At 41.2% G+C, this 18,316-nt stretch overlaps 1 protein-coding gene across 7 annotated transcripts in view; it reads right to left on the bottom strand.

The window, feature by feature from the left end:
• rapgef2b (Rap guanine nucleotide exchange factor 2b) overlaps nt 1–18,316 on the bottom strand; it is a 117,433-nt gene that overhangs the window by 51,561 nt on the left and 47,556 nt on the right. For 5 of the 7 annotated variants that reach the window (XM_028588957.1, XM_028588954.1, XM_028588955.1 and 2 more), the window contains exons 5-6: nt 6,454–6,529; nt 4,045–4,212 (exon numbers count right to left, since the gene is read on the bottom strand). In XM_028588957.1, the coding sequence (XP_028444758.1) occupies nt 4,045–4,212; nt 6,454–6,529 (244 nt within the window). Of the gene's footprint in view, nt 1–4,044; nt 4,213–6,453; nt 6,530–12,049; nt 12,220–13,350; nt 13,435–18,316 lie in introns of those variants that run through there. The other 2 variants (XM_028588959.1, XM_028588958.1) reach the window with 2 other exon arrangements.

Consider the following 18,316-nt stretch of genomic DNA (forward strand, 5'->3'; position numbering starts at 1 on the left):
CCTTTTTTCATAGCAGACATTTTAACTTGTCATAGTAGGAAAAGCACAGCTGAAATTGATAACCTTAACAATGGCTCAATTCCATCAAGTGTCCCAGTAAGCTATTTCAGTGAGTCAGCATGCACAATACCAGGGCCTCTTCTGAGTGGAATACAGCCATCATTAATGGGTTTGAATACACCTGTGCTTTTCCTACTGTGACATGTCAACATGTCTACCATGAAAAAGGTCCATGAAGGCCACTCTGCTACTGGCAAAGCATTAGCTATTTCAGGATTGAATGCAATACTAAAGGATGGAGGCTGGCCTTGGTATGTCACATCTTATCATGTTCACAGAAGCAGAGCTCAGCTGTTAAGTTTTAAATGAAAGGTTTCACACCTAATAATAAAATGAAGTAACCTAAGCTTCAAATAACCAACAATTTCACTTTGTTTCCTAACCCGTTTTCTCTTCAAATGCAACGTTTGTAACGGAGTTCATTTGCTCAAGTACTTAAAGATCATTTTGAGGCATTTGTAAAATATGTTGCATTGTTACTGAATTAACTACCCAACAATATGGTTAAAAGTAACTAACAGCTACAACAATGCTACTAACATACAGTATAAATGCATCAGTAATAATAATCCAATATTGAAATATTTACAACTCCGACCAGGGGCCACAATGTGTACGGCATGATGACTACTTTTAATTTGGACACATTTTGAAGATAATACTGTAGTTTTACCTAGTGACATTTTGATTATAACAATTTTACTTGTAACACAGTATTTTTAATTTGCGCTATTTATATCTTTACTTCAACAAAAAGATCTTCTTCCAACACTGTTTATTCTCTTAATACTAAGAAGGGTATTATGGTCTGCCAGCATCGTCCTGTCTGTGACAAGAATTAAGATAAAATCCAATATTTGAGATATGGCTTAAATAAAACAAGAGCTGAAACAATTGGTTTGTTAATCAATCAGCATGAATCAACAACTTTGATAACTGATTAACAATTAAAGTCACTTATCAAGCAAAAATGCCTAGCAATCACTGGTTTCTCTGTTTTTTAGAATTGTACATTAAATATCTTTGAGTTTAGGACTGGATAAGACATTTGAGACATCAACTTGGGTTCTGCAAAGTTGTGATGAGCATTTTTCAGTATTTTATGTAAATTATAGACTAAACAATAAAATAAACAGTCATCAACAGAGTAATCAACAATGAAAATAATCATCTCAGCCCCAAATGAAACAGATTTGTCTAGAGTATTTCTCACATTCGAAGAGCTTTAAAACCTTCAGATCAGTGGCTCCTCTGATGTTTTCGTACCTCTCATCACATCTGCCTTCATAGGAGTGACTAAGCTGAATAAAAACCTTGCCTGCTGGAGAGATTTCCTTTCTTCAATCCCAATTTTCTCCGTGGTGCATTTTTCACCTCCTAAATACGCCTTGGGGTAGGAGGGAGGAAAATCTGAGCGGTGCCTGGCATTCTAAATGCTGGAGATTAGCTTGCTATGTCAGTTTAGCATCCGCCCAGATTCAGCTTCTCTGTCGCTCTGCTCCCCTCCACCCCTCTGTCAGCAGCAGCAGCAGCAGCAGCAGCAGCAGCGGCGGCGTACTGCACTCTTGTTAAGTTAGCTCCCTTCCCTACTGTACTGCTAAGTGCACTCGAGCAGAGCCAATTTGGGACTGCTGGTTGCCATGGCACCCGCTCCATCCTTCCCACAGGAACGGTACTAGAGCGAGGAGAGTTGAGGGTGTGACAAGAGATGTCGGGCCATGCGAAAGTTCAGTGCAGTCTTTTGAAACAAAAACACAGCGAGTCTAAATTTAGGAAACAGGGTGGGGCTGGAGGGAGGCTGGAGGAAGATGACGTTTGCAGCATTCCCCCCTTTTGTAAGCGTGATTGTTGTACAATGTTCCAAGACGAACTGGGTACACTGACCGAGCCCCCGTGGGAACGTCAGGAATGAAGGGAATGCAGTGAAATTGTGCAGAACAGGAAATGCTGTGTGTAACAACTGCATGCTGGGTATTTGCATCGTTAGTGTGAAAATGCTGTGCTTCCTATTCACAGGGAAAGAAAGCACAGAGGGGAAGAGGCCTGGCGCAACACAACGGGGAAACTAACTCTTTCTCTGCTGGAGTCGAATCCCTTCAAATGGTTAAAGTCAATACTCTCCACACAAGTATGCACACTGTGATTGGATGAGGCTTCACACTGTCAGAGCACCAAACCCCATTTCTTCTTTCATTCTATCATCCATCTATTTTTCAACTATACATAAAACAGAGTTTGCGGACTTGTCCAGCCACTAACATGCCGAAACAGGATTTAATTAGTAGAAGTATTGTCTAAGAACTGTTTCAAACATAGAGCATTTAGCACTGGTGCATGACTGTTGCACTGTTGAGTATGTAAATGAGAGTTTATAGGAATTGAACAGCTGTAAGACTCGTGAAAGAAGGCACCATCTGACCCCCACAATGTTCTCTTTTTTCAACCTCTCTTCTTCCTCCTCCATTTCCTCTCTCTACTTACTGTAGTTCTGATGTAAAAAACTATTAAATCACAATATACTGTATTCACATCGTCAACTGCTGTCCTCTTCTGCATATTATGTACGGAAAAAAGAAATTGCCTGTAATTTTCCAAAGCAAGACAGTGCTACATTTCAGCATCACATTTTGTCTTCATAAATGAACAGATTATCTTTATGTAAATGACATCTTAATGGCGCTGGAACTTCTTCTAAACAGTCTGACTTTTCCCAAGTTAACCTGTAAATAAATGCCTTTACAAAATGGCACTACTAAAAGATATTGTTTTATATGTTTCATTTAAATGTTCAACAGTCAACAGAGATACACCAGTATGCATGGTGCTGTGCAGTTCTTTAAAACTGTGGTTTTCAACCTGTTTTGATTGTGACTTAATTATATGAAGCCATGCTTATGAGAATTGTGAGGTCTGAGGATGTAAAGTTGTGCACTACTTCACAAGACAGAAGCAAATCTTAGAGAAAAAGTCCAAAAACGGACAGAATTGTATGTAGCAGAGTTTCGATTTTTATTATTTTCTACCACAAAAATCGTCCCGCGACCCCTTTCATTAATCTCGGGACCCTTGTAGGGGTCCCAATTCCCAGGTTGGGAACAGCTGCTTCAAAAACACAACTTTCTAGCTAAACTACTTTCTTTCTTTTCTTTTGGTTCAATGATCATCAACAGCAACATGCATTTGAGGAAAAGTTTAATTCTCTAGGGCACACTTTATCTGTAAATCCAAGGAATTGTTACATATATAACATAATAATATAAAATACATGTTATATTATGTTATAGAACCATATGCACCTTGAATTTGCTTTGGAATATGCTGACATTTTAATCATCCTCATAACAGCAGAGACAACTTCAGACAAGTGATAAAAACGAAGCATTGGTGAGGAGTGTGTTATGGTGCAAACGCTGAACAGAAAAGTGCTAAAAACCTCAAAATCATTCACATCAGAAAGCTTTTCTGACAACCATGAGAAGCACAAACAGACAAACAGATTTTCGAAGTCGCACGTATAGCGCAGAGAAACTACAGTATTAAAGAAGCTCAACAAACTACAAACATTTATTACGGAGAGGGTAGACACACTACAGCCAGCAGAAGCTAAAAACATGACACACAAGTGTAGCCGTGGTAATCTAGCAAGGATGGGTAAAACAACAATTAAACACTATAGGGAGGACAGCTCGGTGCAAAGATTAGGAAAACAGGCTCGTAAATGCACCTTTAGAGGACATGGGTACCCTTCCCCGGGACACAAGACATCAAAACATAGCAAACTACAACCGAGGGCCGGCTATAGCCCAGAGAGAAAACACAAAGTCGGGAAACAGGGAAGACACATGTTCAGCTACGATCTGAAGCAAGAGTGCACAACAGGTTCTGAAGAAGAAGCGCAACACACGAACAAGAGCTACGCTGAGCGCACAGCGAGCCACCGCAGCGAGGGTAAACACAGAACTGTAGCGCAGGGCTGCAACTCACCGTGTGGTATCCCCGGGCTATGGGCGGCTTTCCGGTGGGGTATGGATCCACGGTGTCGATGATTGTCTGCCTCTCCCCTTTCTGGTTGATCTTCCGAAAGCGCCGACGGGACTGTCTGTGCGAGGCTTGCCGTTGAAAGTACTCCTCATTTTCATCCATATAGTCCACCTGGAAATGATAGTGAAGGAGGGAGACAGAGTGAGTGGGGGGGGAGTGGCTCTCTTCCTCTTCATTCACGCCCCCAAAACACAAAACACACACACACACACACACACACACACACACACACACACACACACACACACACACACACACACACACACACACACACACACACACACACACACACACACACACACACACACACACACACAATCCCAAAAAACCCAACCTCCTATACTCAATTTACAATTCCTCCCACCTCCACCTCTTCCCTGCCTCCCGCCCCTCTCGTTGCGTAAAAATAGAAGTGTGTGTGGGCTGCACACCTACGTCAAAGGGTGCTCGCAACACGAAAAGAGAGACAGAGGGAGAAAGAGAGCAATGTATCTGGAGTGAGGGAGGGAGATGGTGAGATTGATTGACTAGACGGTGATGAACAGAGATGGAGTCTAATAGAGTAAAAGACGAGCTGATGAAATAGACACACTCTCAACTCACGCCGTCTCTGTTCGACGTATTAACCACAATTAAATTACATGTTCAAACAAGAAACAAATCTATGTTTCCATTTTTAACGATTTGAATGCAGGAAAAAAAAAAATGAACATTTTCCAAGTGGAAACTGGCACAGACTGCCACTTCAACAGAGCAGGCAGTGAAGTTATATTCTGCAGTTTTCTAAAGTATTATTGGTTAAATAGGACCACTCGGTTGCCTGGCGGCTTTGGGTCATACAGCTGGAATGGCATATTGAAGTTTCTTTTTTTTCTTCATCTTGGACCCATTCCTCCTCTCACTCGCCACTTTCACTGCGGCTTCACATTTCACATCGCGCAGCCTTTGGGATTACACCACAAAAATCTCTCTCTGCCGTACCAACTGCTGCCATGACAACGGCAGGGGAGCCTTGTGTGATCGAGAGTGTAAGTGTGATGGTGTGTCTAATTGCAAATCGCAGAGCAACGCGTGCATGCATGGGTGTATGTGTGTACAGTACGGACATGTGAGCGGCTTATTATTTCTTTTCTTTTGAAGTGATAGCTGCTTTGCTTACATTTGTAACTGCGTGTGCGCATCATTCTGTGTGTAACTCAAACTTGCAGCAGGGGTGGGGGGGGTGTTATCCATACATATCTATATTTCAGCAGCACAAAACCCTCCTCAGTAATTACAGGGCGGGTTGGCACCTATTATAGAAAAAAGGGGTAAGTCCAGAAAGTGTCTACAGCGAGCAGAGGAGAGGGTGTTATTACTGGGGGTTGTGAGTTGCTAATACAGGCTCAGTTAACAGAAGCCCCTCGTTCTACGATGCACACTTATGGAGACACAGCAATTACAGGATGTGCTGTGGCTGCAGCAGTGCCAACTAGTCGTTATTATATACTGTTAAGACGTGGCTTATATTTCACGTCTTACTTTTAAAAAAAGAAAAATGGCAAAGGGGCGGATTTGTGTGTGCTAGAAATGGGAGAGAGTGAGTGTGTAGGTGCATGCATGTGTGTGATTTTAAGGTTAGCAGTATAATATGGTCTAAACCAAATCCAAAATGAACATATAAATGGTCAATCAGCCATCAAAATGGTGACATGTATTGGCTTTATTTGCCACAGTGTGCACAGTTCTGCTGGCTGAAGTAGTCACAGTATTTCAAACAGCTTTGTTCAGTCCCGCAACACACTGTTGCCTGCAGCCGGCCCAAAAATTATTAATCATGTTAATTGTGTTCTGTGTTCCTTCTTCAAGATGAATCTGTTTGAAGATGGATTTTTGAAAGTTATAAATGATAGGACACGTACACTTATAACCATGAAAATAGATTATAAAACACCACATGTTTCCTCTTATCTTATGCTGTATCTTCATTCATCTCAATCTTTCTGTTAATACAAAGTGTGGATAAGGATGACTAAATGGTTTTGGGACAAGTATTTATCTCTAGAGTTATAACAATTAGGCAATTCATTTTTCAAGGAAAAATGCAAACCATGTTTTAGTTCCAGCTTCTCAATTGTGAGGGTATGCTGTTTTTCTCAGTCTGATGAGATGTCAAACGGAATATTGTTCCAACCAGAGTTTGACACCGTAAGCAGTTAAGTGAAGGCCACTATAGTTTACAAAATAACAAAATAGGTTTTGGGGTTATAAGTGATAGAAAATTATCATTTGGGTGGGAAAAGCTTTGTCAAAATACGAATAACCATTCTCTTTCATGTGTTTGACACTAAAAGTCTGAAAAACCGGACTCACCACAATCATCTCTGAGGGTTCCAGGACGATGCACTCACAGCCACGTCGCAAGCTGCCAGCTGATCGCTTCCCAAAACTGGATTGGAAAAAAGGAAATGAATAAAATGATGAGAAACACAATCTAACACAAACATCTAATAAAATCGGTGCCGTCTAATGTGTATTTGAAATCTGTAAATACTATGTTTCTTTAGAGTTTGGACTCTCGCACCGACAGCCAAGAGGCACAGACAGATCACGTAAATGTCTGAGTCTATAGGTAAGTCTCTGCCTAACAATTTAAATATGCAGTATGGAATTTCTGTATAAAATGTTGAACAGAGCAGCATTGAACAGACAGTTCCTCTTTTCAGCTGTGACCACTCCCACCTGGAGGGAAACACCCGCCTCTGGAAAAGTCCACTTTCGTGACGTCACAGTTTGTACAGTATGCCTCGCTCCTAATGAGGGGAGGACCGGGGAATATTAAAAGCAGCAGAGACCGAAATGTCTCAAAGAAGGGCAGCAGCCATGGAAATTCTGAGCATGAGGAGATCCAACTTGTGGGTTTGGTGAAGAATGCAGCCTTTGTCCAGCAACGGACCTCAATGCAGAGACACAAGGACTTCCTTGTTTGTTATTTTTGACATCTACATCTTTCCATTCAGAATGTGACCCACATCTCGTTGGTTTGTTGATTGCTTAGTTAGATAAACTCAAGTGACTCTAAAGAACAGACCACTGTCGAGTTTGTGTGCCTGCCTCGTGTTGCGCAGCGTTGTTTGGCATTATTTACATTCACTAGCCGGGATTTTAACCAACAAGTGACACGTTCGTCTTTCTTTTTTGGGGCATTTTTAGGCCTTTAATGACAGGACAGCTGAAGAAATGAAAGGGAAGAGAGAGGGGGGAATGACATGCAGCAAAGGGCCACAGGTCGGAATCGAACCCCGGGCCCGCTGCGCCGAGGAGTAAACCTCTACATATGGGCGCCTGCTCTACCAACTGAGCTATCCGGGAGCCCAGTGACACATTCATCTTTAAATTTACATTGAGTTAAGGTGGCCTGGAAGTGGACAACATTTATTTATTCATGTTTTAGAGCTGAAATGATTATAATATACAGCATGCATACAATTGAACAAACTACTAGAACAACGATTAATCTGCAACTATTTTTTTTTACTTATTTCTTTCATCATTCATTTTGTATTTTCTTATTTTATTTCACACCTTCTAATTTCCTTTCCATGTTCTATTTAACTGTTTAAGAGCTTCAACAAGTCACTGATTCTTTTTTGGGCATTTTTAGGCCTTTATTGACAGGACAGCTAAATAAATGAAAGGGGAGAGAGGGGGGGGAATGACATGCAGCAAAGGGCTGCAGGTCGGAGTCAAACCTGGGCCCACTGTGTCGAGGAGTAAACCTCTATATATGGGCGCCCGCTCTACCAACTGATCTTTCCGGGCGCCCAACAAGTCAATGATTATTCGATTATTGAGTCACAAGAAAATTAACTATATTGATAATCAATTAATTGTTTTAGTCATTTTCTTAAGTTTTGTTGGTTCTCGCATCTCAAATATGAAGATTTGCTACTCATCAAATATGATAGTGAATGAAATATCTTTTGGACTATTGGTGAAACAAAAGAAGCAATTTATGGACGTCTTTTTCAGGCTCTGAGAAGTTGTGATCGGCGTTTATCACTATAGTTTTTGACATTTAAAAGACTAAACAATAAATCTAGAAAATAAGTGAAAGATTTATCACCAATGGAAATGATCTCTAATTGCAGTCTTTATCCACGTGTCTTGGATTAACTAGCTGCTCTGTCTCAAGTTATAAACTGGGTGTGTTGAGGCCTTTATTTTTACTTCACTATGTAACTAAAAATGACAAAATGAGTAACTGCAGGTGTAGAAAGTTCTCCTCGGTGCTCACAGTGAAGTGAGCAGGGAGTTCAGGTGTGTAGCTACCTGCGTCGAAGCTTTCATCAATCACACCGACAGGTGCAGACCTCAGGCACAGCATGGTTCTAAATGCTTTGGAGCCCAGGGCTTGTGGCTACATGTTGTGGGTGCAGCTTGGTCAGGCTGGAAAATAAATACAGCCAACTGCAAACCTGGCGATACTCCTGCCACTTTGGCAAAAAGCAAATAATGATTTGTGTGGTGCCTTTATTTTCTAAAAGTCCATTTAGCTTGCTTTGCTTTTCTCTTTTGTGCCTCCTTTCACAGACAAGCCTTTGTTGGGTTTTGTGTTTTTTCCTCTTTTGACAGCTGTTGTGTTGTTTCTCTGCCAGGGCTGCAATTTTACTTGACTAATTTGTCAACTTTCTGATGCCTCTTGACTAGCCCTTTGTCAAATAAGTCCACATGATTACAGTCAACTTCTGCTGAGAAGCATAAACTGGAATCAAAGACAACGCGAGTGACTGAATTGGACCACAGCAAGCTCAGCGCATAAAAGCCAGTGAGGGGGTTAATGCTGATGGTTGCTGTTTCCTTTGCTCAAGCTTCAGTTTAATGCGTTTTAACGCTGCTTGTATCCCCGACATACACAAGCCTGAACTCCACCACAGGCTCAAACAGAGTTACAGTATGGAGAGCTCAGTATTTTCTCTCACAAGAAGACAAACGTAATTCTTTTGCAACTTATTTCCAAAGATGATTTGTCAGCTGGGCAGCAGCTTCAGAGAAACGAGTGCTTTTGATCTGGTTTTACAGACATTTGGAGTCGGCACCAGCTCTGATCCTGTTGAGCCTCCCTCGGCTGGCTCTACTCTGGAAAAGCGAGTAGTGATTCCACCCATTACGCATCGCAAAACACGTTAGGCCACCAAATGCAAACACCAAAGTGACATGCTCAATCATGTTCCTCCATTACATTCCTGACATTACTAATCCAATCCTCCATTTTGCAGGAGGCAAATGCCACTGGCAATGTGAGATATTAAAGAAGGGATTATGGAAGTGGAGAGTGAGGGGGTGGGAGGGTTTTTCTAACAAACGTGTCTTGTTTGGAGATTAAAGCCTCTACTGCTCTATGACTAGTCCTGAGCAAATACAAAGTGTGAGATCTGCTGTGTGGGTGAATGCATATCAGACAACAAATGGGTCTAAAACGAAAATGCGATTCTCCCAGTGGATGCTTGGTTGTTTTGGGGTGTTGGCATCCTTGCAGCAATCAACACCGTAACACTGCAAAGTTTGACCCATGCAAACACAGTATGTCATTTTTATTAGCTCTACTAATGCTGCCGAAATGTGTGTGCACAATCTACTTGCCATTAATAATTCAGCACCGAAACATTCAGGTCCACAAAATGATGTAAGGTTTGTGCTTTCTTTCCGGAGAACTACAGTGTGTGTTGGCTGACAAACTTGTAAAACCAGATAAGAAAAAGTTAAGAAATGTGCCAGATGGTTGAACCTGTATGCAACTTATTTATAACAGAGCACGGCACGAGCAGAGATTCTCTCGTCACACTCTGCACAGCAAAATACTGTTGTACATATATATGTGCTGCGTTCAAACCATTTTATATACCTATGTTAAAAAAATCTTTATCTTCACTCCACTTCACTCCATTGTCCCTTCAAGGGGAATTCACTCTGCAGAAGTTATTAAAAATACAACAGACAACATGCGGTACATTAATAGATAAAGACGCAGCACACAGACAGAAAACCCTCCAAAAACCACTCATCAAAAAAGAAACAAGCCAGAAATTTTAAATCAACAACTTTGCAATATAAGAAAGGCTAGAACGTGACATAAAAAAAATTACCTTTTGTACAGCAGCTTAATGCCCCATTTATGTCATACCACAGTTTCCCTAATTACCAGTTTCTGACGTCTAAATAGCATTTACGTGAACATCCAAGTCGTAATTATGACTCAGATTTTTTATGAAAACTCAATATATTCAAATTGTCACTTTATGATATGGAAAGTAAAAACACAGAAATCTTTTCAAACCCATAAGACAAAACATGGTTTAAGCTTTCATAGTTAAAAAGGTGAAAGCTAAACCACTTCCTTTAAAGGGTGATTTTGACCATAATGCACCTGGCTTGTAGTAGAACTTAAAGATGACATGCAGAACTTTCCTGATTCATAATGTTTCACAAACTCCGTCTGTTTAATACATTTAAAACTCCTTGAGAGCACATATCCAATGAAAGCCTTAGAATACATGAACATCATTTTTCTGTCTGAATTAAAAACATTTCATTTTGGCATGAATGTCTCCTTTTAGAGCTTGACTGTTGACTGTGTTGCCAATAAAACTGGGTTTGTTACCTACTTTCAATCAATCAAACCTCATTTGCATAGCACCTTTCATACAAGTGCTTTACATGCAACTGACAAGTTAGTAGCAAGATAGTATACACATCACCAATAAAACAAGAGATTATTTAAATATCCTCTACTATTATCCTTTGAAAAGGTTCCCCAAATGTGCTGCTATCAGACACTTTGTATAATCTGGTGTCAGACAGGCAGCCAGAATCTCATTTTCAAATGAAACACTGAAGGTCTCTCTCAGTTGACTGACTGACATCTCCACTGCCTCAGTGGCCTCGCATTCCCCTCCCGTTATACAACAAGCTTGGGCGTCTGGAATGTCATTCCCCATGCGTCAACAGCCTTTCACTCTCCGAGCCCATCAGCCCACCACCAAAGCCTAAGATCCATTCTGCCGTCTGACTGAACCAGTGCAATCCCTAATCTGCACCCAATGGTCTGAGCTGGTAGGAGGAGGGTGGAGAGGGGGGCTCCTCACTCTGTTAATCTGTTTAACTGAGTAAGTGGTGAGAGGGCACACCGGCTTTTTTAACCCACCAGACCCTTAAGAAGGACAACGATTAAACTCGCTGGTTATGCAAGACTTTAGACCCAGCACGGAACAGGAGGGAAGGGGAGGTCAGAGGAGTTCTCAGGAGTGATTGTCAATGAAAACAGCATCCAGGCTTAAAAGGGTTTACCAACATCCCCTCTGAGCTGCAGTTGACCATCCAACCACCTCTCACCTTGCAAACATAAACAGAATTCCTTGGAGTAACCGCGTGGCTGCACCACACACATACAACGAACCTTTGCCCCGCCACTTCTGAAATAGAAGCTGACACCAAAGCCAAGAATGTGCAAATGACTCGTGACTTTAGCTTCCCAAAATACAACTTTACTGACTTCATAATGGCAAAGAGACAAGGGCACTCGAGTTGGAGAGAGAGAGAGGGAGGGAGAGAGAGAGAGAGAGACTAGGCTAGCCTTTCGAAAACTTTTCCAAGACATATGCATCAATCAAGGAGCTCCATCTTTGTTTTGCTTTAAAAGTTGCCAAAAGTCTTGTGTAACCCCCCCCTCTCCCCAAACATAAAGAACACACACACCCCTTTTACTGGCAGCACACACTGCACACTGACAGATCCAAAATAACATCAACGTTGCGTTTCACATTCCAGACTTGAAGGTTTTACTGCAACCAGCTCCCGGCTCGGATACGAGTCAGATTTATAAATTACAACCAAAGACACAGGAGGTTCTCGGCAGAGCTTCAGTGAGCCATACGCAGGAGTTAAGTGCTGCTGTATTCTGAACACTCACCACCGATTCTCCAAACTGCTCCCAGAGTGACAACACCAGCAGATGAGATAAGAGGATCCCTTCTTCTAAAATATCCCCCTGCCGTTAGTCCACAGTCTGATAAGCATGGTCCAGGTCTCGAGACTTTGGTGTGACTGCGGCATATCGTCCTGCGCACACCCAAGTGTTGCTGCCTGAGAATGGGAGTGTGTGGCTCTGAAAGTGTGTATGGATCAGCCTCTGCCCAATGGCTCTGCCCCCTTTCTCTCTCTCCCTCTCTCTCTCTGTGTAATGTGGTGGGTTGACTACAGACAGCGTACGACTCCCTTCCTGCTACAGAGATGAGATGAGTGAGTAAAAGGGTGGTGGGTGTGTGGGTGTGTGTGTGTGTGTGTGTGTGTGTGTGTGTGTGTGTGTGTGTGTGTGTGTGTGTGTGTGTGTAATGGAGCGGTGGGTAGTGGAAAGCCTCTGTCATCGCTGTTCGGTAAAAGTTACTCATGACATTTCTTATAATGAATTCTATAGAAACAAAATCATGTTTGCCAGGTTTTTTAGTCAGCTGAAATATTTTATCAAAAGCTTTCTATAAAAAATTTAACTCATCTAAACCAAAGCCACGATAACCCTAACGAGCTTCAGAGCCATGGAAGACATTATACAACTGTTTTCATAGGCTGTGTAAAAATCGGTGGAGTGCCCCTTTAAATCTAGTTACATCTGTGAGTCTTACATCAGAACAGCTCATGAACAAACTGAACTATTCAGCACTGGTTCAGTTCAATTCCACATTTGAAGGAGCCTAGTCACACAATGTTATGTCAAACCATCAAATGTTTATTTTTTTTTTACAGTGAAGCCAGATATATTGGTCAGTGGCCTTATTTCTCTGGTACCAGCACTCACATGAGTCACTGTTGGCAACCAGAAAAGTTATTTTTAAATGTTTATCTCCAAAAAGAGGAAAACAATTCTCATGGCTTGCACAATCAGTTTTGTAATTATACGCAATAGTAGACATATTTCAATATCCCGAAGGTCGCGAAAGTCACCACGAGTGATCGCATTAGCTTTCAATCCAAGTAGCAAAAACATGAAATTCGCAGTTATAGGAAGCGTTGTTTTCATCCATGTTGAGGAGTTTAAAAAGCCTATTCCACAGAACATACAGTACAGTATAAGAGCAATACTGAGAAGACATGAGTGAGATCTGTGTTTGCTTGATTACAGAATAAATTATCACTGGATCAGTTTGTCATCTAGTCAGAGATGACTCTGCTTGGGCTGCTGCTGGCTGTCAAGAAATGATTCAATGCTTTACTGACCTTTTCTTCAAGCAGTTCACGCAAACAAAAGCGATGAGGCTGACATTCCTCCGCTAACTTGAACCCTGGCTGCTGATAGGTGCTGATTCAGTTAAGAGTGGTGGTTTTTGTTAGCCAATATAAGGCTCATGATCAGGAAACTGTTCAGTGAATGACCGGAGGTCCTGACAGCAGTCAACTGATAGTGATAATAAATGGAGGCAGCAGCATGGAGGAGGGGGAAGTAAAAACCAGACCAGGGTTAATGAAGGGTAGTATATCGTGGTGGAAGTTAAGAGTTCCATTCAGTAGCAAGGTTATTGAAACTGTAACTAAAATATTTCAACATGTTCATTGCACAACATTTGAAAATGGAGATCAAGAATGTGGTTGTTTTGGGGAAAAATTATGACCGCTATTAGCCTACTTGAAATGTTTTGACTAATTCTGGTTCTGTCTATTGCTTCAAAAAAGTTGCTGAGTTGCAGGATCAACGCATCTCATTTTATGAATAATTAATTTTACAAATAATTTCTAACTCACTTCTACATTTGAAACTAGAACTGGGCAATATATCAACATTATATCGATATTGTGATATGAGACTAGATATCGTCTTAGATTTTGGATGTCGTAATATGGCATAAGTGTCTTTTCCTGGTTTTAAAGAATGCATTACAGTAAAGTGATGTCATTTTACCAGACTGTTGTAACTGTTCTATTATTTGCCTTTTCCCCACTTAGTCATGATATCCACATGACTGATGATTATTTATCTAGATAAAGATATTTTGTTAAAGCACCAATAGTCAAAACTACAATATCATTGCAGTATCGATATTGAAGTATTTGGTCAAAAATATCGTGATATTTGATTCTCTCCCTATTGTCCAGCCCTATTTGAAACTTTAAAAAAAAAGGAAAATGCAACCCACACAAATCCAGAAAATCACACTTATTTGACATAAACTTAACAATTAATGCCAAGATCAGACAACACAATACCAGCTTGATACGGCCCGACCGACGGATGTAGGGCATCTTGAAGGAAAATTAACTTCAGGTGCGACAATTGCTTGTTTTTATCCCGTTTTAGTGCGTTATAGTGGAAGATGACAGACGTGACAAACAACAACAAGACTAGTGTGTCAAAAGAATTGCCTCCTTCCACCCAGTTTGACAACTTCTACAACATGCTACGTGACATAGACCAACAGAAGCACAGACACCTCTGTAAAATATGGCGTAGCTAAGCGCAATAAAGTTATATTTAAATTTCATTGAGTCAGAAGCATACCAAATCAATCACACCTGCGGCTACTTGTGTCACCCTCTGCACACACGTATGTATACTACACACCGAACCGTTTTCTTTTCCTATGACACGGGATAGGCAAGACAGAGCCTACCTTTGCCAATAAGTGATGATGAATGAATTCCAGGTTCAGTTTCATTCAAAAAACGGTTATAAACATTTGTCGTTGGTGCTGCCAGGTGGAACAATCAAGTCAGTCCCTTACGCCTCACTGGTGTATGTCATAAAAGATGGCTTGGCTACGAATGGTCTAAATCCAACAGCAGCCTGCCGTGTCTCTCAGCCGAGCCCTGGCGAAAATGAATCACTCTGTTGTTGTCTAATCTGATGAAGATCATTATCATGTAGCCTGACCCTGGCCTGATTTACTGATTCCCTTTAATTACGTGTTTTACACAGCATGCGTTTCTACAGTCTTTAAATCTGTCACCCGCTTACTAAGATGTATTTATTTGGGTTGTATTTGATTTCACACTCGCCTCTGGCCTTAAATAAGGCACAGAGTTCCAGCTTCTTCACTTTTGCTCTTCCCCTGGATCACATCTCACTACAGCGACCAGTGATGAGAGGGGAGGGGGGGGGGGGGGGGGAGAGGGAGAAAACATTATGGAGGCATATCAAGTTTTCAACCTTGCTGCCAGAGTAGATACGAGCAGCCATTTCTGGGTAGGGCCTGTCTGAAACCCAATTCCACCACATCTTTAAAAGCTTCAGGAAGTCCCGCTGGACTCCATTCAGTTCCTCCTGTCACAGCCAATTTCCCCTCTGAGCCCTCATCATTTCTACTTTCTCTTTGTCGCAATGGCCATTAAAAAACATTTAATGGGCATTCCAAGTATGAAGAAAGAAAATGTTGAAAAATAAAACTGAAAGTGATGTCACATAGTTTAGAAATGGCACAATAGTTTAGGCTTTAAGAGGCTGCTAATGAGGAAATGCACACAACACGTAAACAACCAGTCAATATTCAAACATGTCACTTACTGATAAAAAACTCTGCCACACCTGTTTTAGCGGGAAGTGTAACAGTTATGTATCCTCCTGTGACGTCAGATGGCTTCCAGTTATAGATTGATGGTATCATACTATGCTGTGTTAAAGAATGTATCTGGTACTGCTACTGGGAAAACTGTTAATATGAATGCTGTCATGAAAAAAAAAGGGTTCTTTTATTCCTTCTTGATTTAGAACATTTACACTGACATTCAGTCGACATTGAGTTTCATGACCCAGAGGCCCTTGAAAACTTGAATCAGAATGTGTCATTATGAATGTGTCATTTCAAAAATGTCTTCTTGTCACTAGGGGAATAGGTCTCGCTTCATTTCCTCCCAAAGAATTTGTTTTTTAATGAGGGAGCCATACACACCAAGGTCTCTGGTAGAGTCTAAGACTATACTAGAGTGCTAAGTAGAGTGCTAAAGTGTTTTATCTTTATCTTTGTACTGGACTTGCAGTATATCACGAGCCCTACTTAATATGCGTTTGCTGATAGTACTTTGCAAGTCTAATTTGCTTTTAAGTCAAATTTTAATGAGTCTTTATATTTGCAAGCTGGGTGGGGTTGACACACTAAGGTTTAGGCCACTGAAAGTACTTGGTTTACAGTAGGTTATGGGAATATTGCAGTCATGGTTGAAAGAAACCTACATTAAATGTGGGTGGGATATGGGATGCGGTTAGATACATCTAGATGCTAGAACCTTCAGTCACTTTCTTGACTGACAGTAGCTCAGGAAAGTAAGAGATGATTGTCGTTAGGTGGCTAGGTAAGGTTCAACTCATTGGACGTTGCGACCATGAACAACATCATCCTCCAGTTGGCGGGTCGGCAGCGGTGGCCAGTCACTGCCCATCTTCTCCTGGCTTCCAGCCCAGCCCCTCCCGCCTGTTCCAGAGCCAACAAGAGGCTCTTTCCACTGCCTGTCAGCTGTCACTTGGTTGGTCTAGCTGTTGCTATGCTCTTCTGCGTTATATTGTGATTTAAGTGATTCTGATTAAAAGTTCTCAATGTGCATTGTGTGCATCATGAGTATAATTTACTAGCGCAGTTCACAGAAACAACACTTGTGTTGTGCACTCTAAGAAGAAGCGAGCTAATGATCCTATACAGTCTCATGCAGCAGAGTGGACACCGTCTTCCTAGCAACTTATGCTTCGTAAACATTTTCGGAGCCCTCTCTTCCCCGGTGACTGCAGTTGGGCATTAATCTGCCAATACCTGCAAATCCGCCCTCCGGCATCCCACACACACACACATTTTCACCTTGGCAAAACTGAAGAGGTTATATTTAAGAGGGGAGCAGCTTTGTGGCACATTTCCAATCGAGTCTTGCATTTTAAATGCCTCCCACGTTCATGTGAATCCGGAGAATGACCGCGGCTGACCCTCGCAGTACTGCCGGGACACTGAAGTGCTCTCAGTGGCTGTAGGTGTGTGTTATGTCAAGCCTAATGGATGAAAAGATCATTGTTTTCGAGACACCCACAGAGATGGTTCACGCAACAGATCCACTTGTGAAATCACAGCTTTTTAACATTTGCGCCTTGGCTTCAGAGGTGGTGATCACTGCCATGAGCTGATGGCTGAGAGCTGGAGAGCGGAACATGAATCTTAAGTCTTCTGATGGGGTCGTAGATAGTTATTATCCATCATGGGGGAGGGCTCTGGTGACAAACTGGCTTTCTACCACATCTTTTTCTCACAGACTATAATATGTGTTTCTTAATACACGCTATCAGAAAAAAAGGGCTGAAATTATATGTAAATTAGGTTTAGAATGACATCAAACACTTTTTTAACCAACAAATAGTCCCTCCAATGTTAACAACACAACAACCAAAGTAGTTGGCGGCTGCTCAGGACATATAAATAATAAATTCCTGTATAATTTTTTCTTTTAAGTCGCCATATTTAGCATTTCTAAGAATACACATTTAAGAAATAGTTTGTAACACACTATAATGTAGAGTAAACATGTCCTAATGTAGAGTTATAAGATGAAAAATGTTCTGTTTAGCGTTTATGTTATTTTACCAACTGGACGGGTCGCAATTTCACTAGCTTATTATATACTTTTTCCTGGAGAGGTGAACATTTTCTTCGCTCGGTTTACTTTCTGTGTGTGTACCAAAAATGAATGCAATGATATTTTAAAATTTTGAAAGCTATAAAGCTATTTATTTTTGTACATAAAACTGCTTATTGGGAGAGATGTTTTTAGAGGCAGAGTAGCTTGCAATGCTAGAGTGTACTGTTGAGACTTTTTTCCGCACAGAGAGGATTTATGCAAGAGAGATCCTGAGAATTCTTTGTTTCTCTACAATTGCAGGTATGTGGGTTTCTGCGTGGCTATTTTTCTGCTGTCTAACATTTTTCAGAAAGACTGTATTCCCTTTTTATTTCAAGATCATTTTATGTATCATTTTGTAACATCGATGTCCATGTCATCTTCCTTCATTTCCCTCTTGTTCAGGACTTTTTTCTTGGGGAGGCACAGAAGGAATTTATGCAAGAGAGAACTTGAAGAACCTGTGAATGCTTGGTTTCTCCAGAATTGCAGGAAGGTTATGCTGATGCCATCTCTGGTGCCTTGCAATAAAATGCAAAACACCAGCCTTCTCTCAGCTGAGACTTTATTGATCCACTTGGGGATCAATAAAGTATCTATC

Source organism: Perca flavescens, chromosome 10 (genome assembly GCF_004354835.1).
Source record: "Perca flavescens isolate YP-PL-M2 chromosome 10, PFLA_1.0, whole genome shotgun sequence".
Taxonomy (NCBI): Eukaryota; Metazoa; Chordata; class Actinopteri; order Perciformes; family Percidae; genus Perca; species Perca flavescens.